The sequence below is a fragment of the Kalmanozyma brasiliensis genome, assembly GCF_000497045.1.
Source record: "Kalmanozyma brasiliensis GHG001 unplaced genomic scaffold PSEUBRA_SCAF8, whole genome shotgun sequence".
Taxonomy (NCBI): Eukaryota; Fungi; Basidiomycota; class Ustilaginomycetes; order Ustilaginales; genus Kalmanozyma; species Kalmanozyma brasiliensis.
The window spans coordinates 426,772-449,066 of NW_015961991.1; the positions used below are offsets into that span (position 1 = coordinate 426,772).

The window sequence follows — 22,295 nt, forward strand, 5'->3', positions numbered from 1 at the left end:
CGCTGTGTAATGCTGCCACGGCGACCCACAACCGGCACAGGTCACATGAGTCTCACAAAAATCAAGAAATTAAATTCATTTTCTTAATCAAAGATTCCACTGAAAAAGCTCGAGACCAACACCTTCCACCGGTCATCGTCCAACACCACACCTTTGCACTCCTACTCCTTGAATGTTGCGGCCACATGGATCGCAAACGGAAGCAATATGAGCTCGTCGCTGACCTCAAGCAGTACGACGAGACGCTCGAGGCTCTTGAAAATGGCATCTTTGCCGTCAATCATTTGATGCCCGACTCGGACTTTCGCCGCCGCTCCAGCTCCAGCTCCAGCCCGAATGTCGACTTGCTCGCCACCCCATCGCCTCTCCCATTGAGCGCCTCGAGCAGCACGGGAGCCGTCGAAAAAGAAGCATTTCTGAAAGACCTTCGCGAGTTCTTCGTCTTGGTTGGCAAACACAGAGATGCTGTCGCTGCTGATCTTCACAAGGCCAAGAGCAGCATGTTGGCTGGTGGCAGTTGGAAGGGCGTTCCTTCGTCGATCGCCAACTTGCTTACCCTCACAGAGCTTCGCAAAGCAGCTTGGGCGCGCATCTACGCCAGTGGTCTCGCTACGGGTGATGCAGCCATTTCCACCACCCGCGTTCCTTCATGGAAGCAGTTCGACACGCTCATGATCAAACGCCATCGCTACATCGCCGTCGACCCAAAGGACAACCGCACCCTCGGCTGGATCGCCTGCTCCGACCCCCATCCCCAAATCAGCATGTTTTACGACGACGACGACTCGATCGAAGTAGCAGCCGAAGATGAGAGACGGTCCAGATGCGCAGAGCTGCAGGTGATGGTGGCGGAAGCGGAGAGGGGAAGAGGCGTCGGCATGTATCTAGTCAACGCTCTCTTGACATCTCTCGAGACGGACAGAAGGTTTTCGACCGTACAAGCGAGCTTCTTTCCCGAGAACGTTGGGGCAAGAAAGCTGTTTATCAAGTGCGGCTTCGATTCGGTCAGCACGAGAAAGAATGCCGTCAAGATGCTCGACGGACCCAGTAAGGGATCTTGCAGAGACCTCCTGACTGTCGACATCAAGCTCACGTCCGCAGCGCAACAGAGCCAGCAGGAACCATCGTCGAGCTCAACAGAGGCTCCAGCATCCATCGACACCATCGATCCAAACGCCGTGCTCAAGCGGCCTCGACTGCAATGACCCTTCGCCTCGCAAGATAGCTAACGCTTCCAAATGTATTTGTATGGAATCATGTCACCGTTGTCACGATTGTTGCCTCGAATGACCGAATCCTTCCAGTCCGAGCTCCTCCTCTCTCCCCGCTGGTGTTCTGACCGCGATATCCCTCCTCTCGTCGCCTTCCTCTCCGTCTAGACCCAAAAAGTCTCTCCTCCTGTCTTCTTGCATTCCTCGAACGGACAGTCCGCGCAGGAAGGCGCCCGTCGACAATCGTCTCTGCATGCCGCTCCTCGGTGTGGCTGCGCCCGAGTCCAAATGATGCTCATCGGCGAGGTGGAACGTGTCGTGCTGCGGGCCGTCTTCCAGCTCGTGTGGATGGTGTCCATTCGGAAGATGAGCCTGCTTTGTAGCGTTCTGCGCATGGGCAGCTTCGAGTGCAGCAGCCGCTTCTTCGGCATCCGGATCTTCCGAGATGGACAAACTTCGCATCGGCGCGCTGGGGCTGGCCGCTCGACGTGGTGTCTGATCGCCACCACCTTGTGGCAGCTTCTTGGCTGTATCCGAGACTTGACCCGTCGACACCTTGGTGCTGTGTGATGACGATTCGTTGGCCATCTTGAGTTCTCCCGTTTCGGGGTCTGCCACGGGCGCACCTTCTTTCGGAAAGGCCTTGTGGGGTCGGTCGAATGCGGCTGCTCTCTCTGCCGCTTTCTGGTCTGCGCTATCGACAGTCGGCTTGGATTTGGCACCGGCGCTGGCGTCATCGCTCGTGTTACCGCCACGAATGAACTTCCACGCCTTGGAAGCGCCTTTCCCGAGCACCTCGCCCACGTCCACCACGTCGTCGTGCTTCGGATGCGCATTGGGGTTGTACCAGCTTTGGGAGCCGTGCACATGCTGCGGCGTGAAGGACTGTCTTGGCGGTGCCGCTGTTCCTTGCGACTGCAACAGGTGCGATCGAGCAGCAACACCGATGGTGATGGAATTCGCACGCTTCAGCCGCCCGGACACGGGGAGCGGAGCGAACTTGATCGCTGCGCTGCTGCTGCTCGAGGTGGTGGATGCGACCGAATCGCCTCTGGTTCTGTTGGGTATCGAAGAAGCACCTCGCCCTCTCTCCCACGCTGAGCTGGATTCGGATGTAAAGGAGCGAGAGAGATCCGATTCCCCGGCCTCGCTGGGCGTACCGAGACTGCTCTCCTTATCGCTGCCGTAGCCGGACTCGCTCGCACTGTCAGGGGGACCCATGAGGTTGGAGGTGGGCACGATGCCATCGCCGGCCGTAGCATGCTTTCCGCGTGGATCGTAGTCGAGCACTTCGCCGCCTTCAAAATCGTGATCGCGTGGTTCGGAGCGCTTGAACGTCTTGCCTAGCTTCTTGCCGTCTTTGACCTTGATCTGACGACCAGGCGTAGGTGGTGGGAGAAAGGTCGCCTTGAGAGCAGCTTTGAAGCCAGATTCGCTGCCCGATCGTGAAGGCTTGCGGGGAAGTACATCGTTTGGGTTGTCAAGAATGCTCTTCAGCTTGGGCTGAGAGCTGTCGGATCGGATGCGTGCGCTGGTGGACGAGTCCGAGGTGATGTCGTCTGTTGACAAGGCTTCGGATTCGGGTGATGCGGTGGATAGGAAGACCGAGTCTTGCTTGGTGGGCGAGTCGGAGAGCGCTTTGCCGCCGCTCATGGTGTGCTGACCCTGTGATGGAATGGATTGTGGTGCAACAGACATGATGTGCGGTGCAGCCTGTGGCTTTAGAATGTATGTTGGAGGAATTTGTCAGGACGAGGGCATATTGGTCCTCGTGATGTATGATAAGGAGGATAGTTGGTGGGACTCGAAGGTCGAAAGGTCGATGACGACAAAGCCGAGAGCCGTGCGTGGGGGGAAAGAGAGGAGGCCGAACCCTTAAAATCGCACTTTCCTAGGCGAGTCTCGGATAGTGACAACCGTGAGCAGCCAGCTTGAGAATCGATTGTAGTTGCCGTCGCACGGATGCACACAGGCGGGAAAAAAAGGCACAGCGATGCAGCAGGAAAATCTGGAGAAATTCCATTCGCCCCGTCCTGGTTGGCTGCCTCGCCCCCACCTTTTTTCCTTTTCTTCTCAAAAAAACCAAATGTCCTCGAAATTGGCCGGTGACAGCGATTGTTGGTCGTAGGATCGACTCGTGCTGGCTGTGCGTACAAGCTTGTGTTCCTTGAGGTACACTCAGAAATAGCTTTGTGTGCAGGCCAGACCTTCTTGCTGATAGGTGGTCGGCATCGCTTTGCAAAAGGAGCGGACCTCGCTTGATATCATTGCAGCACGGTTAAGACGGAATGCCACTTCAGTCAGCCATCTGCGTCATTCGCCGTGGCCGTGGAAATTCGAGTCCATTGGCCAGAGGTATCTCGGCCTAACACTTAGGCCGAAACCATTGATTTTGCCATGGGGCGTCCACGTGCATATCATCTTCCGACGCTTCTTCGAGGGCGTTCAAGGGTCTCTGCATGGACAATAAACCAGGTAGCCTTCCATCCTCGACATCACTAGCGCCGGCTGGAAGCCACATACCGCCGAGCTCACCATGTCGACTACACAGGTGCTCACACGGTCTCGCTCCCGTCACTCCAACATCGACGCGGCTCCTCAATCCGCACCGCATATCAACGAGGATAGTGCATCCCTCACCGCCTCGGCTGGCGCTCTGCTCGATCCAGAATACCAGGACCGTCGCAACCTCAAGCTCAGCGTGCGCCTCGTCGAGACCATCCGTCACTACTGCGATCTTGGCTTCACCGCTTTCGGTGGCCCAGGCGTTCACGTCGTCATCCTCCGCAAGCGATTCGTCGATCATCTGAAATGGCTCGACGAGACCACCTTCGCTGACCTCTTCTCGCTCGGCAATGCACTCCCCGGACCCGGCTCGACCCAGCTCGCCTTCTCGATCGCTGTCGCACGCAATGGTACCCTCGCAGGTCTCATCGCTTTCCTCTTCTGGTCACTGCCGGGTGCGGCAGGCATGGCAGCGTTGGGAGCCGGTGTGAGGTCCTTCCCCGACAGGCTGCCACCCATCGTGCTGGCTCTGCTGACAGGTCTCAATGCCGCGGCTGTCGGACTGATCGCGCTGGCTGCATATCAGCTCAGCATGTCGTCCATCACAGATCCGGTCACGAGGCTGCTGGTGCTCGCCTCGGCTTCGTTCGGTATCTGCTACCACGCACCGTGGATGTATCCAGTGCTCGTGTTCGGAGGCGGTCTCATCACCCTGATCTATGACTTTCGCCGTCGCATAGCAAGCTTCGTATCTACGAAGCTGGAGATCAGCAGACGTAGATCACAGGCTGTCAGTCGCGGCGATGATACTGCACAGAACGAGTCGACGCAGGACATCGAGCTTGAGCCTGTGACGACGGCTGGCAGAGCATCTCTCGACGCCGCAGACAAGAAGCAGTCAGGCTCTGCTGTCCAAGAGCTCCCATTCCAGGCGGGCTCGAGCTCGATACCGGTAAGCATTCGACAAAGGACCGCACAGACTGTCGATCGCAATACGGCAACACCTCAAAATGCAAACGATCCCACTGCAGCAACAACCGACCATCGCACGCCCATCATGGTGCTCAACCGCACCATTGCCGTCGCCCTCGGCGTTGGCTTCCTTGTCTTCGTCATCGCCGTCGTGGTCACCCGCTCGCAGCTCGCCTCACCACCACGCATGCTCGACTTCTTCACCAACATGGTCATTGCTGGCGTCATCATCTTTGGTGGTGGTCCCGTGGTCATCCCGCTCCTTCGCGGGTACACCGTCGAAAACGGCTGGGTCGAATCGCGTGACTTTCTCCTCGGCTTTGCCATCCTCCAAGCTTTCCCGGGTCCCAACTTCAATTTTGCTGCCTACCTCGGCGTTCTTGCTGTCCCGCAAAACCCGGCCTTGGGGGCATTCCTTGGCTGGCTCGGCATTTTCTCCCCTGGTCTGCTGCTCAAGCTGTCGCTACTGCCCATCTACAACACGTGGCGTAAGCACGAGGTGGCCAAATCGGTGCTGCGCGGGCTCAATGCCTCGGCGACTGGTTTGGTGTACACCGCCGTGTGGCAACTCTTCCTCGTCGGCTACATTTACACACCTGCTCGAGGCGTTGTGGTGGAATCGACAAGTCAGAGCGGACCGCTCACCTCCGATCCTTTCTGGTGCGTGGTGGCCAGCTCGGCATTCGTTGCTACTCAGTGGTTCAAGAGCCCGCCCGCCGTCACGATTGTTGCCGGTGCTGTGGCGGGTCTCGCCTGGTTCGGCGTCGTTGGCGCGGCGGGCACGGAACGCCAACAGGCTTTCTTCTGATGTGGATTGATCAAAAATGCACAATCCCATGGACACAAACATGCATGCATGAGACTGTCGGCGTCTGTATGAGTGACCTCAACTTGTAAGCAAGTGATGCTGTTGAGGATTTTTGCGAAAAATGTTACATTTCTCGACCGCGTGTCGGATGTCGGAAAGTGAGTTTGCCGCTCACCTTCTAGACCCTTTCGAACCTGTTTCACACCTTTCTTCCACATCATCTCGGCGCTCGGCTCTCACTGACAGACGTCGCAGCACTTGCACGCTTTTGGTCAAGATGTCGACCTCGGTCTCTCTTCGCAAACGCCGCTCCGTCGCATCTCGGCCCATCACCAATCGACCGCAAACCATCACAGGACAGCAGAACAAGGCGCTCAACGAGGAGCAAGAGCGCGAGCGCCAAGCCAAGGAGCTGGATGCGCGTCGACGTCGCGCTCGTCGCCGCTTAGACGAGCTCGAGCGAATCAACTATCGCGATGCACCCACAGCTTCGACATCGGCAGCAACGCCTTCCCTCGACGCAACCGCCTCGGGAACCAGCGATGGAGCAATCGCAGCAACGACTGGAGACGCTGAGCCAATCACAGCAGGCACCGCGTCTGGCGTGAGCCAAGCACAAAGGCGGCGAAATCAGGCTGAAATTAAACGCATCCTCGTCGGCGGGCGGCGCAACCTCCATTCCATCGTAGAGGAGCTGGCGGACCAGGGAAGGCTGCCATTGCGACCAGGCAAGGGGAAGGCGAACTGGAGAAGTGCAAGGTCAGGACCATCGACCGTGCCAGGAAGAAAGTACTGCAGCATATGCGGATACCATGGCGATCTAGCTTGCATGCGCTGCGGTCATAGGTACTGCTCGAGGAGATGCAGAGACACGTGGGTGTTCAGAATTCGTCTCCGATCTTTGTCCAAAGGCACTTGCTCACTTCCTTGATCCCCAACTCTACCGCATTGACACCTCACAGACACGACGAGACGCGCTGCGAGCGACCCATGCGCTGACTTCGACGAGACAAACGCCGTTCAGATTCACACATAATACCCAACGATACCACGACGACACACAATCATACCGACCGCATTTGTATGTCGCATCTATACGCAACGTCTATGTCCATTACGATCTCTATCTTGATCTACAATCCGGCGATGACGTTCTTCTTGCCCTTGTTGTCTGCGCTCGGCGCCATGCTTCCGCCGGGCGTATCGATGCCACCTCGGAACGTCTCGCCTGCACCTGCGACCCTCGTCTCTGGGCCCAGCTCGCAGAACCCGACCTCCGGCCTTTCCTTGTCGGTATACATCTTGAGCGTGATCTTCTCCCAGCCGAGCTTCTTTCGTTCCTCTTCGTTGGTCGATGTTGGCTCGTTGTACGGTGCGTAGCTTGCGTGTCTTGGGTGGATGAGGGGTGCCTCCTTCAGAACATGTGTGAGCAACCATGGCAATCGCAGCGTCTTGTGCTCGCCATCGTTGACTTCGCCGGTCGAACTCGGTGGGGCGTTGGCAGCGAAGCCCGTATCCGAAGGGTTGAGTAGGCTGTCTTCCGCGCCTGGTGCGTCGGATTGCAGCTCGCGATCCAGCTCCGCCACTCTGCCTGGCGAATCCTTTCCGTCCAACTGCTTCTTCTCGTGCTTCTTGGGCGAATCGCTGTATCGACTCGACCTGCCGTTCTCTCCTGGCAGCGTGTACTCCGGCAATGCTTCCGCAGGTGTCAGCTCCACGTCCACTTCCCTGACATCGACCTGGTCGGCGACCCATCGACTCCTACCCGCCACGCGCGCCTTCTCCTCGCTCGACGTCTGCTCGAACACCGCCTTGATGAACTCGCTCGTTGGCCGATGCAACCACCTCCTCGGTCGCACTCCCTCGAACCAACCCAGATGCCCGCCTGCCTTGGTCCATGCCAACACGACGTTCTCGTTGTACTCCCCCTCCTCTTGCTTCCTGGATCCATCCGGGTTGCGACCAATCGCCGCGCGAATGCGATCCCACATCTTACTCGGCACAATCGGATCGTCCTGCGCACTCAAACACAACATGGGCCTCCTCACCCCCTCGATCACATTCGCACATCCACCATATCGATAATAATCGTCGGCGCTGTCGAACGGAAACTCGCCATATGGTTTCGGCAATCCGCCCACAAACCGCGTCATGACCTGATCGGCGTGTTTGAGGGTGAAATTCTTGATCACCGTCCGCTCCCCCTTGCGAGGACCGTAGTTCCTCGCTTGCGCCTTGTACAGTTCCACTTCGGCGCGCGGTTGCGGTGCGGGATCGTAGAGGTCATCGAGCAAGGAGCGAAAGGAGGGATGGAGAGCGAGGGTGTTCTTGTGTGCTCGAGCCATGCGTTGAAGATTGGATCCCATGGCTGTGGAGTATTTATGGGAGAGGAAGCCTCCATAGTCCAACTCGTCCGCGCCGGATTTGAGATCGAACGGCGTACCGACGATGACGCCGCCAAGGAGAGGGGTGGAATCGCCCTCCTCGCCTAGGTAGCGACCAAGGATGTTGGCACCGAGCGAAAAACCGATCCCTACCAGAGGAGAGTTCGGGTAGAGCTTGGTGATGAGCAGCAGGGCAGAACGGATATCGGCGAGCTTGAGCGCGGAATACAGCTGTGGAGAGGTGACGGGTACACTGGCGCAACCGCGGAAGTTGACCACGATCGCACGGTATCCTAGCCCACCGGCAGAGACAGGGGCAGTGAGATGGGCGAAACAGTTGCGGACGTAACTCTCGTGGCTTCCACCCGTGAGACCGTGCAGGCAGACGACGGTCGGAAGACCATCCCCTGCCTCATGACCCTGCGCTTTGAGGTCCTCTTCACTAGCCGCGAGGGTGGGCGGGGAGATGTCAAGACCGATAGTACCGCCGTCGGGAACGACGAAGACACGACGTTTGAACTCGACCGCGTCGATGTGGGCGAAGTTGCCCACGGCCGAGTAGATGGTTTGCAGGTGACCAGTGGAGAGCCAGGGTGTAGGTTTGAACGTTGGGTTCTTGGCCGGATCGAGTGTCTCCGTTGCCGAAAGGAGGGTTTCGATCGATGGCGAGGTGCGAGAGGACGAGGTCGTGGGTGAAGAGGAGGCGGGCTTGTAGTACTCGACGTTGACGGCGAACAGCGAGTGCGGCGCGACGGGCGACAGGATCGTCCGCCCCAGCAGCGTCGCTGTGGACGAGAGGAAGCCCGACATGATGTGTACGCCGCCGAAGGTGTCCGAGGAGCAGAGTACGTCTATGGGTAGAGCCAGAAGGGGGTGAAGGAGGCGATGAAGGATGAAGCAGCCGTAAACACTTTTGTACCAACCAAAAGAAGAGGTCGCACGAGTTCGAGTGGAGGGACACCGGCTCTTTTTTACAAAGCGGTGCCTAAAGCAGGCAGCGTATCGCCCAAATCCGAGAAACTCTCCGGCCCGAGGGTTTGCGGATATGCACGTCGAACTCGAATTCGTCACTTTCGGCGGATCGTTGATTTGCGCTCGCACAAACAAAAAAGTGTCATGCACACTGACAACTTTCGATGGACCAGGTCATGCCAAGCCCTCCGTCTTCCGGACTCGAACGCATGTTTCTCAGCACGCTTGTGGGGCTCAGCTCAGGCCTGTACAGTACGCCCTCTGTTCGGCAGCAATGAACTCCATGAGCGTCTTCTCAGCACGGAGTGTCTTGACGGACGACTTCGCTGCGTCTGATTTTTAGCAGTTTGTTAGAGCGAGGGTCTTTGCAGTTCGAGCAATTTTTCGGCTGAGCTCGACCTCAGGGTCCACGACGCTCCGGGCTGAGCATTTGCTTCTTCCACCTCAACCTCGAGGTCATCTCCTTCTCTCCGCACTCATTCTCGTCCAAAGCCACCCCACGCACACTACCGCCATGTCTGCCGACCTCGACATGGACATTCACAGCACCTCCTCGGTCGCAGACGTCGACGTGAGCTCTGCGCTTGCTGCGCCTCTCCCCACATCACCAGCGCCCGCACGCACAGAAGCCATGGCGCTGCTCGACCTGCAAAAGCAGCTCGACGCGGACATCTCGCGACACATGTCCGTGCTCATCTCGAACGGCGTCAACATGCAGACCCCTCTGATTGATGCACAAGGCTTTCCGCTGGCCAACAAGGATCTGATGGCGATACGATCGGCGAGGCAGCGCATCAATGTGCTGCGCAATGACTCCAAGGCGGTCAGGGATCGCGTGGCGAGGCTGCTCGAGCTCGCGATCAACGGAGATGCTGTGCCATCGAATGGGGCGCCAAGGGGGCAAGCGGGGCGGACTGAGGAGTCGAGGCCGTTTGCAAAGGTCAACTCGGTCGCGGAAAACAGTCCAGCACAGACGGCGGGTTTGGTAGCGGGTGATTTGGTGGTCAGGTTCGGCTCGGTGACCGCCGAGAACGAGAAAGGGTTGGCGGCGCTTGCTGCACCTGGGGTCGTGGTCGATGGAACGAGCATTTGTATCACGGTGACGAGGAGCGGTGAGACCGTCAACCTGACATTGATACCCAGAGCAGGCTGGGGCGGACGAGGCATGCTCGGGTGCCATCTCCTGCCACTCTAGTCGGCAATCCCAACCCGAATCAGCCACGACAAACAACACCCCGGACGCGAGCTGTGATTGACAAATGTTCTGTTCAGCCGACATCTGAGCGACAAAGTCGTCTAACGAGGGTTCGTGCTCGTGCTCCCATACGAAGCACTCTGCCCGTTGAGACCACGACGACCTTCCTCCAACAAGGCCTGCGTATCCTCTGCGCCAGCCGTCGAGCTCCTCCTTGGCCTTGTGCGGCTCAGACTCCTCCCCGCGCCGCCGCCTCTGCGAACACGCACCGGGGCACCGTGCTCCAACGTATACATGAGCGGATCGAGCTCCAGCTGGCCCGTCTGTTCGTTCCTCCTCAACTGATGGTGCGGGCCTAGCTTGTGACCGCTCGATACGCGCCATGAAGCGCTGTCATCCCACGAGCCGTCGCAGTGATACGCGCCGCTCACGTCGGGCTCCTCTCGATGGCCGGAACGACGTCGGCTTTCGGGTGCATGAACGCTCGAATGGCGGTACGATTCAGCCTGCGAGCTGGTCTCGGCGCGAGAGCTGCGTCGCGAATGCCGCGGATGCTCGCCTTGCTCATAGTCGCTTTCCGCCAGTACTTCCTCTCGGCCATTGGGGCGAGACTCGTCATCGTCCCCATCGCCTTCGGCATCGCTGCCATCGTCTTGCTCCTTGTAGTCGTCCTCGTCCGCTTCCGACTCGCCCGCGAGCTTGATCGACTCGACGCCAAAGTATTGGAATGCGATCTTGACGAAGGGGATGGCGAGCGAGTGTCCGATGATGGATGAGAGGATGAGAGCGTATGTGATGGGCTTGGCAAGCACTCGGATGCGCTGGGCCGTGGGGGACGGATCCGAGGGCTCGAATTCGTCCATGATGACTCCCAGGTAGAAGAGCGCCCCCGCGCCAATGGGAGCAAAGTACCCGATGAAGCACGCCTCCGACACATCGTGTAGCGTCGGCACGTAGCGGTAGAACGCCAGCATCGCGGGCAGCCTCCTGAACAGCAGCACCAGGATGCACATCAATACCAGCTTCCCGGGCGTAATTCCGTTGTCTGGATCGTTAAATGCGTCCCATGGGATGGTCGCACCCAGAAAGCTGAAGAAGATGAGGTTGAGCAGCAGATCCAGGCAGTTGTCCACCTCGGACTCTTCGCACTGTTCGCGGTAGAAGTCGGTCCAGGAAAGCGCGTTACCCGCCACGAAAGCTGCCAGCAGATCGTCGATCTGGAAAACACCACCGGATCCGATGATGAAGACGCCCATCGCCGCGCCGAACAGCAAGAAGCTCTCTTTATCGATGAGGTTGCGATCGGTGGAAAACTCGATGAGCTTGCGACAGAGGTAGCCGACCACGATGCCGTAAATGACGGAGCCACCGACGGTGTAGAGACACGTGCCGAGGAGCCACTGGGTGAGTGCTTCGCTGGTGGTACCGCGTTTGATCAGGTGGACGGCGAGGAAGAGGAACGGGTAGCCAAAGCCATCGTTCGCGCCGCTCTCTGCCGAGAGGAGGTTGCGAATGCGCGGCGAGATGTACTGGTCCGCAAAAGCGCCCTTGACGATGGCATTGGACAGCACGGGATCTGTGGGGGTCGCCGATGTCGCAATCGCCAGACCAGCAAGCAAAGGCAGCGACGGCACGACAAGCCAGATGCACAGCGTCGTCGAGAGCCACATGGTCGTCATGACTGGCAAGAGCAGCACCGCGAGACTCCGCAATTCGATCCACGGGTACTTGTACGGAAGCTGCACACCCACCAGCGTCAGCTGAATACCGATGACCACTCGACAGAGACCGAGCGAGATCTCGTCGATCTCCATCTCGGGTGACGTCCAGTTGAAGATACCGCTCAAGCCATACGGACCGAGACCGATGCCGATGAGCACGGCCAGTGGCGCCTCGCCCAGGAAGAGCCGCTCCTTGATGAGGTACGAAAAGGTGCCATAGGGGATGAAGAAGAGGCCGAAGGCGGTGCAGAGGAGGTTGAGCGACGTCACCTCGAGTTCGAGACCCATGGTGATCGAGCGAGAGCGTTGGGTTGGAAGGGATGCCGCTAGGTCGACACTAATCGTGTACAAGCGTCCTGTTTATGGTCGTTGCCAGATCATTCGTTTGCTGCTCGTCAGCCTCGAGCCTATGTCGTTGTGTCGGCCTTCTATGCGTCTATGTAGAGGGATCTTGCGGGCGTAGTGACAGTCCTTGCGCCGCGATGGTAAGAGAGATGGAAGCAGTCGGCGCGATGGTCGTCAACGGAGGGTGAGTAAGATTAACTGCAGCTGCAGGTGCGCCAGGGTCCAAGCCTTTTTCCCTGTGCGCCTGCATGTCGTCACTCGACAGACGCCATCTTCTTGGCCAAGCTGGATAAATCGGGTCAAGAAATTAGGGTCCGAGAATTCGTTACGAGACCACCATCGTTCTGATGGCTTTCGAGCATCCTTCGAGCCAGCAACGAGGGCTCGAGTATGGCCGACGATGCTCTTAGGGGGACGTCAGAGCGAATTTGAGCCGAGTACATCGCAGCGCCTGCCGATCGTGCTGCCCCACGTCAATGCTTGTTGCGCTGCATCTCCATCGAAAAGGCGCACTGACGTACAGTAGATTGAGTGCATTCGTGTGTCTCCCTGGTTGCTGAGACTTGCAGTCAGAAACCACCTGCGAGGCTTGTTCTTATATCTGGTCGCGCATATCAAACGCTCAGCCTGAAGCACTCTATGACATCGTCTTAAGCGGCACGGAAGACGATCACGTGGAGAGCCCTGTATGGGATCACGAACTCGCGCGAGAGTACGGCTCGAGAGCCCATCGGCGGCCAAAAGACATCTGAGCACTCCGAGCCCGGGCAAAGCAGCGATGCGGTGCCCCGCGAACACATCGGTCAAGTCGAGTAGACGTAGCGCTTCGAGATCAGCGTGTGCTACCGAAAGAACACCGAAGGCCCAGCAAGAACGGTCAACGGTGTTCTAAGCAAGTAAAGAGATTTGCGAACATGCACCTGCTCATCATCTGGCAGTGTTCGATAGACGAGAAATTCGCCGCGGCTCTCTCTCGCTCTTCGGAAATCTCTTGCTCGCTTCTGAAGGTCGAACCGTCTTCGTGTGGTTGCGACCCACACTGCTGCGAGCCTGGCAGTCGAGGTCTCGCTTCTGACAGCTTCGAACGGTCAATTCTCTTCCGCTGGGTCGAATGCCGATATCTGCGGCCTCTCCTTCGCATTGACCCCTCGAATGCGGGGTCAGAAGCGGAGATCTTCCCCCGCTCCGACGACTCGTCAAGCATTAGCCGCTTCGGCAATATACTCTCGCGTTGTCCACGCTGAGGTGCTGCGTGGACAGCTGCTCGCTGCGACGTTGGCAAGTCACAGCAGAAGAGTGGGAATGCTCGACCTATATAAGTCAGAAGATGGGCTTCCTCGCATACAGTTTCATCCCCTCAACTCCTTCCAAACGACCTCTCTCGCCTCGACAAGAACGCAAGAATGTTGGCTGGTAAATGGACAAAGCTTGCCTCCCTGGTAGCTCTGCTGCCAACAGTGTCGTTCGCTTTTCCGAGCTCGCGCGACTTTGACCTCGAGTCTTCCTCGCTGTTCACCCGCGACTACATTCCGCCTGACGTCGACCGCAGCTCGCCATACCCCTTCTCGCCGACCCGCAAGCCAGACTCGTCGCGTTGGCCAAAGGGACTGCACTTTGCGGTCGACTACTATCCCGCGCAATGGCCCGAGTTCCTCTGGGCGGACGACGCTGCCAGGATGGCCAACGCCACCCTGTCGTATGCACGAATTAGCGAGTTCGACTGGGCCATCCTTGAGCCGACGGACGGCACCTACGACTGGTCAACTCTCGACCAGTCCATCGATGCGCTCTACAAGCAGGGTGTCAAGGTGATCCTCGGCACTCCTACCGCCACACCTCCCATCTGGGCGGTGAAGAACTACGACATCCTCGGCGCAGACGCTCAGGGTCGTCAGCGTAAGTTCGGCTCTCGACGCCACTACTCGACCTCCTCCCCGGACTACCGCATGCTGTCCAAGCGCTTCGTCACCGCCATGGCGCAGCGATACGGCCGCCACGAGGCGGTCGCAGCTTGGCAGATCGACAACGAGCTCGGCTGCCACAGCACCGTCCGAACCTACGACAACAACGCCCGCACTCGCTACCAGCAGTGGCTCGCCGATAAGTACAACAACAACATCACACAATACAACCAGGCGGAAGGTCGAGTCTTCTGGTCTTCGACCTACCAGTCGTTCGACCAGATCGACGTACCCATGCTCGAAGTGACCGAGAGCAGCCCTGCCGGTCGTCTCGACTTCTACCACTTTTCGTCCGATATGACGATCGAATATGCCAAAGACCAGGTGGACATCATCCGCAGTCACTCGGACAAGGCGATCACGACCAACTTCATGGGCGCCTTTCTCGACTTTGATCACTTCAAATTGGCTCGTGAGACCGGACTGGATCTTGCCACATGGGACTCATACCCGTTGGGCAACACCGAGCAGTTTGCGTGGATCTCGGATTCGGACAAGATCAAGTACGGTCGAACGGGCACCCCTGATTTCCAGGCGCTTCATCACGATCTCTACCGAGGTGTCGCCGGTGCAGCGTACAACAAGACCGCGGGTCCATTCGGGATCATGGAACAGCAACCTGGACCGGTGAATTGGGCACCGTACAACCCGTCGCCTAAACTAGGAATGGTCCGTCTCTGGCAGCACGAGACCTTCGCACATGGCGGAAGCATGAACAACATCTTCCGCTGGCGCGAGGTGCCGTATGCGCAGGAACAGATGCATGCTGCCATGCTGCGTCGCGACAATGTGCCCGATCATGCGTATATCGAGCAGCAGCAGGTGGTGAAGGAAGACTTGCCCAAGATGGCGAGTTTGTTCGGGGGAAACACCACCAAGCGGTGCGTCGCGGACAACGCCCCTGTGCAGACACAGACAGAGGGGCAGGCGCAGGTGGCGCTCGTGTTCGATTATGCGGTGCAGTGGTTGATGGAGGCCGAACCGCAGTCGGGGACGTGGACGACGGATATGGAAGGTTTCGAGGACCCCAGCATGCAGTACTTCCCGCTCGTCTTCAACTGGTACTCTGCACTGCGTCGATTGGGTCTCAACATCGATGTCGTTGGCCCATCGACCTCGTTGGAGGGATACAAAATGGTGGTTGTACCCAGCATGCCTATTCTCAGCGACGAGTTCGTTCACACATGGTCGAACTTCAAAGGTCTCACAGTCTTCGGTCCACGTTCAGCATCCAAAGTGGCGGCCCTGGCCATCCCCGATGGTCTCCCACCTAGCAACGGTCCCGTTCGCGACGTTCTTCCCATGAAAGTCACCCGCGTCGAGACGATCAAAGACGGCTTTGGCGATCAGATCTCTTACGCTGGTCAACAGTACAACGTCTCTGGCTGGGTCGAGTGGATCGAATGCTCGCGCGACAACAAGACGTCCTCCATCTCGCTCGACGACTCGGCCACCTACTATGGCTATCGAAACGGCACCGCTGCGACCTGCGGCAATGTGGATGGCGACAAGCAGACGCACTACGTGTCGGCGTATACGCCCGTCGAGTTCCTCGTGTCGTACCTCGGCGATCTGGCGGGTAAGGCGAACGTGACGAACGTGCTCGGACAGACGCCCAGTGGAAGCAAGACGGATCTGGGAACGGATTTGAGGTTCAGAAGGAACGGGAATGCGTTGTGGGCATTTAACTATGGACCGGATGAGATTGAGCTTCCTGCCGCTCCGCAGGGGGCGACGCTGCTTGTTGGTGGGGAGGACGGAAAGATCGGCGCGACTGGTGTGGCCGTTTGGAGCCTCGCGTGAGATTCACCTTCTTAGCTCATTTTACACAGATAAAGAAATGCTTCTCGACGAACAGCCTCATCGAGCCTGCGGTCGTGCTGTCATCAGAGACGAAGGAGTTATGCCATTCACTGAGGGTGACATGCTTAGGGTATCATAGGGTGCTGAGCCGTTGTGATAAAGACTTGCTTTGGAGAGAATCCGAGAAGTCTGGAAAGATCGCGAGAAGTCGTGAACGTAGCGATCTTTTGTTGCGGTTGCGTCCGCGATGAGATTCTCGTCTCATCGGACGGTTTGTTTGATGCGGTGATTGCCCTGTTTAAGGGTCGACGCTGATGCGACCGCTGCGGCCGAGGGCAAAGCTCCAGCGCTTCATGCCCCATCTCCTGAGGTACAGCACTCGTGGAATGAGCGTGTACTGGTGCATGCGGTGGTTGACGTGGACGGAAGGCATTGTGAGCGGGAACTGCGGTTGTTTGCTGCGAGATTGAGTTGCTTGTCGGAAAGAGCTTCTTTGGGAAGTATGTGTGCTTGTTTGACGTATCGATATGGGTGGAAAAGATGCTGGAAGGAAAGGAACGGATGGAAGACGTCTTTTAAGTATCAGAGTATGCCACAACGACCAGACTCGACTTGCGGTTGTCACACAGTCCCGTGTGAAAAAATAGCATTCAGTCGACGTCAAGCCAACCATCGGCTGAACACGTTCTACGTAGCGTTGACAGGCTGGGTTTCCTATTGTGACACAGCCATGTGACGGCTTGGCAGTGCTCGAAAGGAGGCTTGTCTGATGCGGAGAATGCTAGCGCAGCTGTGACGCAGCCACGCCCCTCCTTGACGTCTTTATGCGCTCCTGTCGGTACGTCATTGCGCTCCTGAACCCTTGAGAAATTTTGGTGGCCGTTAAGTCGTAAATGTCACGGTCTAACAATGCCGAAAAATGGGCTGGTGGATTTCCGACTTGTCCGTGCCAGGCGCTGGGCGGATTTTGCGCGTCCCCCACCTTGAGTTCGAGCTGGCCAAAGTCGACAGCGTGGACAAAGCTCGCCTTGCCGTCGGCTTTGGCTTCCGTGGTGTTGGGGCCAACACCTTGAACACAACTCCGCTCGACCCTGTCGGTCACTTGCAACGCCATTCACCTCAACATTGCATCTTCCGCTATCGCCTGCACTCTGTTCAGCAACGTTCTGGTACCGTCCCTCGGATTGGTGGTACAGCGACATCGGCCGTCTTCTCCGCTGCCCATCAGGAGCCGCTCTCATAAGGACACGTCCATCCGAGCACGATCCAGAGGTCGACACGACAACCCATGACGACGACAGCAACAGCAAGATACACTCTCAAGTCTCTCTCTTCCATCGCCTCTTCCAGGCCCACGTCGTCTCTCCTTCGAGTCTCCCCTCGCACCCCTAGCAGCATCACCGGACAACGCGCTACCATGTCGAGCATCGCACCAGAGCAAGGCTCCTCTATGCACAAGATCGCCCGCAACGGGTTCGACTCTTCCGGCGATTCTGGTCTCTACGATCGTGCGCGACCGTCCTACCCTCCTGCGGCCATCTCGACGATCATTGCGGAAGCGACGAACACCGGCTCGCCTTCGCCGCTGCGCATCGTGGAGCTGGGTGCGGGAACAGGGATCGCCACGCGGATGCTGCTCGCGACTGCCACCGCGACGTCGTCGGACGGCACCCCTCCACCGGGCATCGCTTCGCTTGCCGCCATCGAACCGTCCGCAGGGATGCGCTCGCACTTCGACTCGGCCATCGCGTCCGGCGCCGGATCGCTCAAGCAGCAGATGCAGGACAAGGGCCTGCTCTCCCCCTCGACCAGCATCACCATCGAAGACGGCGCATTTGAATCGTTCGATGCTGGATCGGGCAGCGATGCTGTTGTGGTGGCCCAGGCGTGGCACTGGTGTCAGGACTGGGATGCTGCACTGCAACAGGTCGCTCATGCTCTCCGAAAGGAAGGAACGCTGAATCTCATCTGGAACCTCGAAGACCGGGAAGCAGCGCCGTGGGTTGGCCAGATTCGAGACCTGTACGAGCAGTACGAAGACAACACACCGCAGTACCGCCATATGTACTGGCACGCCATGTACAAGGCACCCACCCTGGCGAGCTACTTCCAGGCCGACGAACCAAGGCAATACCACCGCACCATCCCAACGACTTTACAGGGCGTGGTGGATAGGGTGCTCTCCAAATCGTACATCAGCGTCCTGCCCAAGGACAAGCAGGACGAACTGGTCAAGCAGATCGAAGACTACCTCAACACCACCTCGGACGCACAGCTAGGCAGGAGGTGGATCGACAAGGAGCAGGGCATTTGGGAGTACCCCTACCGCACGGATCTGTTCATCTTCCGCCGTGTATGAGTTTCTCCGTCGTTGTAGGTAGTTGAACTCAATGATGATAGCGTAGTACTTGGAGGCGCTGGGAGCGAGATGGCCTTGGCTCGAGTGGGGCTGTTCAACGATTCAGAGTGGTAGAGCTACGGACCGGCGGCCCCCAGCAGCAGCGCGCATCTCGCGATCACGATCGTGATCCTGCTTGAATGTGCACAGCTTGTGTTGTTGTCACCTCGAAGCATGCGATGGTGAGAAGTCGCGAGCACAATCTGAAGCTGGGTTACCCGCCGACACATCAGCGTGTTTGTTCTCTGACAGCAACGGGAGGCAAGACGAGCAGACAAGCGGGAGACAAGAGCCTACTTCGACGTGGCGGCAAGCACTGCCTGATCCTACCGCAGATCTCCGATCCCGCCCCTCGAAGATTTCCGAGTCAAAGCGTTCGCGCAGACACGGCAAACAGCGGGGTCAGGCGAGAGCAAAGCATGGAATGGCTATTTAACGCTTGGTCAATCGAACAGATGGCCGAGGTGGATGATCGGCGGGCGTTTGCTCATGCTTGAAGACTGTAGCGCAAAGGCTGAGACAATGGGAGAGAAGCCAGCGGTTCAATGCATTGAAAAGCGGAGGGTAATGCAGCGGCCGAGCGGAGTGAGGAAACGCTTGCCGAGGCCGAAACAATGGAGCAGAGATTGCCGGTGAGCCAAAAAAGCCAAAGAGAATCCCGTCAGAGTTGGAAGCATTCCGGCTGGACCGGCAGTTGGTGGCGCGCAGAGCCTGTTTTTGCTCATGTGGGTTGACTCGGCGCATCCGTCGGATGGACCCACTCCAGCCAGCATGGCGTCGAAACGTGATCACAGAGAGGTAAATGAAAGGCAGAAAAGCCTCAGACAAAGGGATACGGAAAACAAGGCTTTGTCGGCCATGAAAGCGGAGCAAGGAGAATTATGGGCGCGTTCTATGCAAAAATGACCCGAATGGAAGCAGAGCTTGTCATTGCCGCCGATTGCAACTCCGCCTTGGAGAGTCAGATGCAGGATGACCCCATGACCAGGATCACAAAGCGCGATCTCACCATACCTGCCCCTGTCGTCTGCCTCTGGGACGCGCTAGCCCGACTGAATAGGAACGCGACTGCTGCTCACATGGGGCGATCAAAACGACGCTAAGAATGGTTCAAGGGTTCTGCACAGGGGCCAGCTTTGGGCCCCAAGTCAGGGCAAGCGAGCTCGCCTCGGTCGCCGTTCCTTGCAAGCCACAGCGAGGAGCACAGGTGAAGATGAACCAGGTCGGCGTCGGGTGGGACGACGATGGCGTGTGGCGGCCGGACTGCGACGAAATGATAACTGAGCGAGCGACTGTGCTTGCGCCGACGCCGGTCGTGAAGAGAGATCTCCGCATCGCTTTGTAGGCACTTGAAGACTTGCTGTGCAAGACCTGACCGCACAAACACCTGAGCTGCAACATGCAAGACGGAGCCCCACGGTGATCTCTGGACAAGGAGCATCATCGGTGCATGCTATTGACTGCAGCCTCGCTCTGCTCGCCGCTTTGAGTCCTGCAGCTGTAAGGAAATTGTGTCTAGCCGAAGGTCGCTTAGCTCTGAGCCATGCGAGTTGTGCTGCCGCGCGCTCATCGCCGGTCTCTATGCTCGAGTTACCCTCAGAGATTCCCGAGACTGGTCTTTTGCTGTCAGCCGTACAGACTCTGGGTTGTGCGGGGAAGCTGCAGGCGCCTTTCCATGATGATTTGAGTTGACCGATTGGGGGATCATAGGCTTTGCCGCTTCTTTTCTTTTGTTCGGCGGCACGCTCAGATCCGCCCGCAGAATACGGAGCAAATACACCTGTCATTCGTCAACGGCCATTCCGAAGCGTGGTTGCTCATCCTCTTCGCACGCCTCCTTTCGGAGATCTCCCTCCCTTGCTCTCATCACTCGGGCTGGCCGCTCCAGTGCCTGCCAACCGGCTTTCTCGTTCTGAGGCGTGTTTCATCTGTGGCAGACAATGCTGAGTCTCATGCAGTGTCTGTCTTGACCCCACTCGTCCCCACACTTTGTCTCTAACTGACGACACTCCTACTGCACTTTCCACCCCCGGACTTCTCCCTTCACAACAACTATATATCAAGCGTCTAACCCTCAAAACTTCTCTCCACATCTCCTTCCTGTTCTCAAGAAAGCCCCTTCTCTTTCCAGCACCCTTCTTCCAGCCCTGACATCCGCACAGAGCTGTCTCGACAACTACTCTACATCCTCGCTGACACCAGCCTACACATCACGACCATCCCTACGTAAGTTCATCACTGCATTGCACTCGAGTGCCATCGTCCATTATGCAGAGCTCACCCTCCAGCTCGTCCCACGAGGACATGTACAAGAACGAAAAGAAGGAACTCAAGGTCGTCCACGCCGGCGATGTCGACCTCAACTTGGTGCAGGGCTTCGACGCCCCCAGGCCCTCCAGGATGACCCGTCGTGCCATGATCCTCGCCCTTGCCATCTGCATCGGCGGCTTCTTGTTCGGCTATGACATCGGAGTCATCAGCGGTTGCTTCATCATGGACCCCTTCAAGCGCGCCTTTGGCGATGCCACCGCAGAAGGCTACAACATCCCTGAGGGTCGCATTTCCCTCATCAACTCGTCCCTCTCCATCGGTACCTTTGTCGGCGCTCTCCTTCAGGCGCCGGTCTCTGACTTCTTCGGTCGTAAGCCTTCGATGATCACCTGGGCCGCTGCCTACACCGTCGGCGCCGTCATTCAGACCGCCACCATCAACTCGTGGCACCAGTTCGCCGTCGGTCGTGCCATTGCCGGTCTCGGTGTCGGCGCTCTCTCCGGTCTCTGCCCGCTCTACCTCGGCGAGACCGCTCCCAAGCACATCCGTGGTGCCATGGTCACCTGCTACCAGCTCCTCATCATCTTCGGTATCTTCCTCTCCTACGGCATCTCGTGGGCTACCCAGAACTTCAAGGTCTCGGACGCATCGTGGAAGATCCCCGTCGGTCTTCAGCTGGCATGGGGTGTTGGCATGCTTGCTCTCCTGCTACTGCTCCCTGAGTCGCCCCGATACTGTCTCAAGAACGGCGAGGTGACCCGCGCTCGCGCCATCATGGCCGACATGCGAGATGTCCACATGCAGGACATCAACGGCGAGCTGCGCGGCGACAAGTGGATGGAGGCCGAGCTGCTCGAAATGAAGCAGGGTATCGACGAGGAGAACTCCATCTTTGCCGGTCACAGCTACCTCGGCTCCTACCTCGTCTGCTTCTCGACCAAGAATCAGATGTGGAAGCGAACCATCAACGGTATGATGCTCCAGACGCTGCAGCAGCTCAACGGTCAGAACTTCTACTACTACTACTTGCCTCTGCTCAGTTCGACGCTCGCCCTGCCGCTCAACCCGTTCCAGATCCAGTTCATTCTTGGATCTGCTTCGTTGATCGCCACAGTACCCGCGCTGATTGCGATCGAAAAGCTCGGTCGTCGTCCGCTTTTGCTCATCGGTGCCGCATGCGAAGCTGCTTGCGCTTTCATCGTCGCCTTCGTCGGCCACTACAAGACCGCCCCCAAGGACACCCCCGCCGACATGATCACCGCGTCTCAACATCAGGCTGGTGCCGTCTTTATCTCGTTTGCCATCATCCACCTGCTCTTCTACTCGTGCTGCTGGGGCCCTGGTCCGTGGCTGTACCTCTCCGAGTCGTTCAACAGCCCCACGCGAGCCAAGGCCATCTCGCTCGGTAGCGCCTCCAACTGGATCTGGAACTTCCTCCTCTCCTACTTCTCCAACCAGATCGCCGCCCAGTACGGTCCGTTTATCATGCTCATCTTTGGTAGCGTGCTCATCTTTGCCTGGTTCTACGTCTACTTTATGGTTCCCGAGACCAAGGGCATTTCGCTCGAAGATGTCGAGCTGCTTTACTCGCAGCACATCAAGCCGTGGAAGTCGGCAGCGTGGGTCAAGGAGCGCGGACTCGACAGGGAGGTCGAGGATCGCGTCATCAAAGCCTGAGGGGTTCTCCGCCGCCTTCCTTCAACACACGCAACGATACCTTAACTTGTAACCTTTATGCCAATGCCAGAT

The 22,295-nt window shown here is 57.9% G+C and overlaps 10 protein-coding genes across 10 annotated transcripts; 7 read left to right on the plus strand and 3 right to left on the minus strand.

The window, feature by feature from the left end:
* Window positions 1–185: 185 nt before the first annotated feature.
* PSEUBRA_006102 (GNAT domain protein) lies at window positions 186–1,205 on the plus strand (the record flags this gene model as incomplete). The annotated part of the gene is made up of 1 exon (XM_016439458.1): window positions 186–1,205. The coding sequence occupies one exon, from the start codon at window positions 186–188 to the stop codon at window positions 1,203–1,205; it is 1,020 nt and encodes a 339-aa protein (XP_016289791.1).
* A 63-nt stretch (window positions 1,206–1,268) lies between these two features.
* On the minus strand, window positions 1,269–2,909 carry PSEUBRA_006103 (uncharacterized protein; the record flags this gene model as incomplete). Its single annotated transcript, XM_016439478.2, has 1 exon — window positions 1,269–2,909. The coding sequence occupies one exon, from the start codon at window positions 2,907–2,909 to the stop codon at window positions 1,269–1,271; it is 1,641 nt and encodes a 546-aa protein (XP_016289792.2).
* Window positions 2,910–3,747: 838 nt separating this feature from the next.
* PSEUBRA_006104 (Chromate transporter) lies at window positions 3,748–5,496 on the plus strand (the record flags this gene model as incomplete). Its single annotated transcript, XM_016439459.1, has 1 exon — window positions 3,748–5,496. One exon carries the CDS (start codon window positions 3,748–3,750, stop codon window positions 5,494–5,496), a length of 1,749 nt encoding a protein of 582 aa, XP_016289793.1.
* A 277-nt stretch (window positions 5,497–5,773) lies between these two features.
* PSEUBRA_006105 (Zinc finger, HIT-type) lies at window positions 5,774–6,495 on the plus strand (the record flags this gene model as incomplete). The annotated part of the gene is made up of 2 exons (XM_059465692.1): window positions 5,774–6,369; window positions 6,459–6,495. The coding sequence occupies 2 exons, from the start codon at window positions 5,774–5,776 to the stop codon at window positions 6,493–6,495; spliced, it is 633 nt and encodes a 210-aa protein (XP_059321726.1).
* Window positions 6,496–6,629: 134 nt separating this feature from the next.
* On the minus strand, window positions 6,630–8,690 carry PSEUBRA_006106 (uncharacterized protein; the record flags this gene model as incomplete). Its single annotated transcript, XM_016439467.1, has 1 exon — window positions 6,630–8,690. The coding sequence occupies one exon, from the start codon at window positions 8,688–8,690 to the stop codon at window positions 6,630–6,632; it is 2,061 nt and encodes a 686-aa protein (XP_016289794.1).
* A 676-nt stretch (window positions 8,691–9,366) lies between these two features.
* On the plus strand, window positions 9,367–10,047 carry PSEUBRA_006107 (PDZ domain protein; the record flags this gene model as incomplete). The annotated part of the gene is made up of 1 exon (XM_016439452.1): window positions 9,367–10,047. The coding sequence occupies one exon, from the start codon at window positions 9,367–9,369 to the stop codon at window positions 10,045–10,047; it is 681 nt and encodes a 226-aa protein (XP_016289795.1).
* Window positions 10,048–10,148: 101 nt separating this feature from the next.
* Window positions 10,149–12,056, minus strand: PSEUBRA_006108 (Cation/H+ exchanger; the record flags this gene model as incomplete). The annotated part of the gene is made up of 1 exon (XM_016439474.1): window positions 10,149–12,056. The coding sequence occupies one exon, from the start codon at window positions 12,054–12,056 to the stop codon at window positions 10,149–10,151; it is 1,908 nt and encodes a 635-aa protein (XP_016289796.1).
* A 1,460-nt stretch (window positions 12,057–13,516) lies between these two features.
* On the plus strand, window positions 13,517–15,877 carry PSEUBRA_006109 (Glycoside hydrolase, family 42, N-terminal; the record flags this gene model as incomplete). The annotated part of the gene is made up of 1 exon (XM_016439446.1): window positions 13,517–15,877. The coding sequence occupies one exon, from the start codon at window positions 13,517–13,519 to the stop codon at window positions 15,875–15,877; it is 2,361 nt and encodes a 786-aa protein (XP_016289797.1).
* A 1,417-nt stretch (window positions 15,878–17,294) lies between these two features.
* Window positions 17,295–18,236, plus strand: PSEUBRA_006110 (uncharacterized protein; the record flags this gene model as incomplete). Its single annotated transcript, XM_016439455.1, has 1 exon — window positions 17,295–18,236. One exon carries the CDS (start codon window positions 17,295–17,297, stop codon window positions 18,234–18,236), a length of 942 nt encoding a protein of 313 aa, XP_016289798.1.
* Window positions 18,237–20,543: 2,307 nt separating this feature from the next.
* PSEUBRA_006111 (General substrate transporter) lies at window positions 20,544–22,223 on the plus strand (the record flags this gene model as incomplete). The annotated part of the gene is made up of 1 exon (XM_016439448.1): window positions 20,544–22,223. The coding sequence occupies one exon, from the start codon at window positions 20,544–20,546 to the stop codon at window positions 22,221–22,223; it is 1,680 nt and encodes a 559-aa protein (XP_016289799.1).
* Window positions 22,224–22,295: the final 72 nt, after the last annotated feature.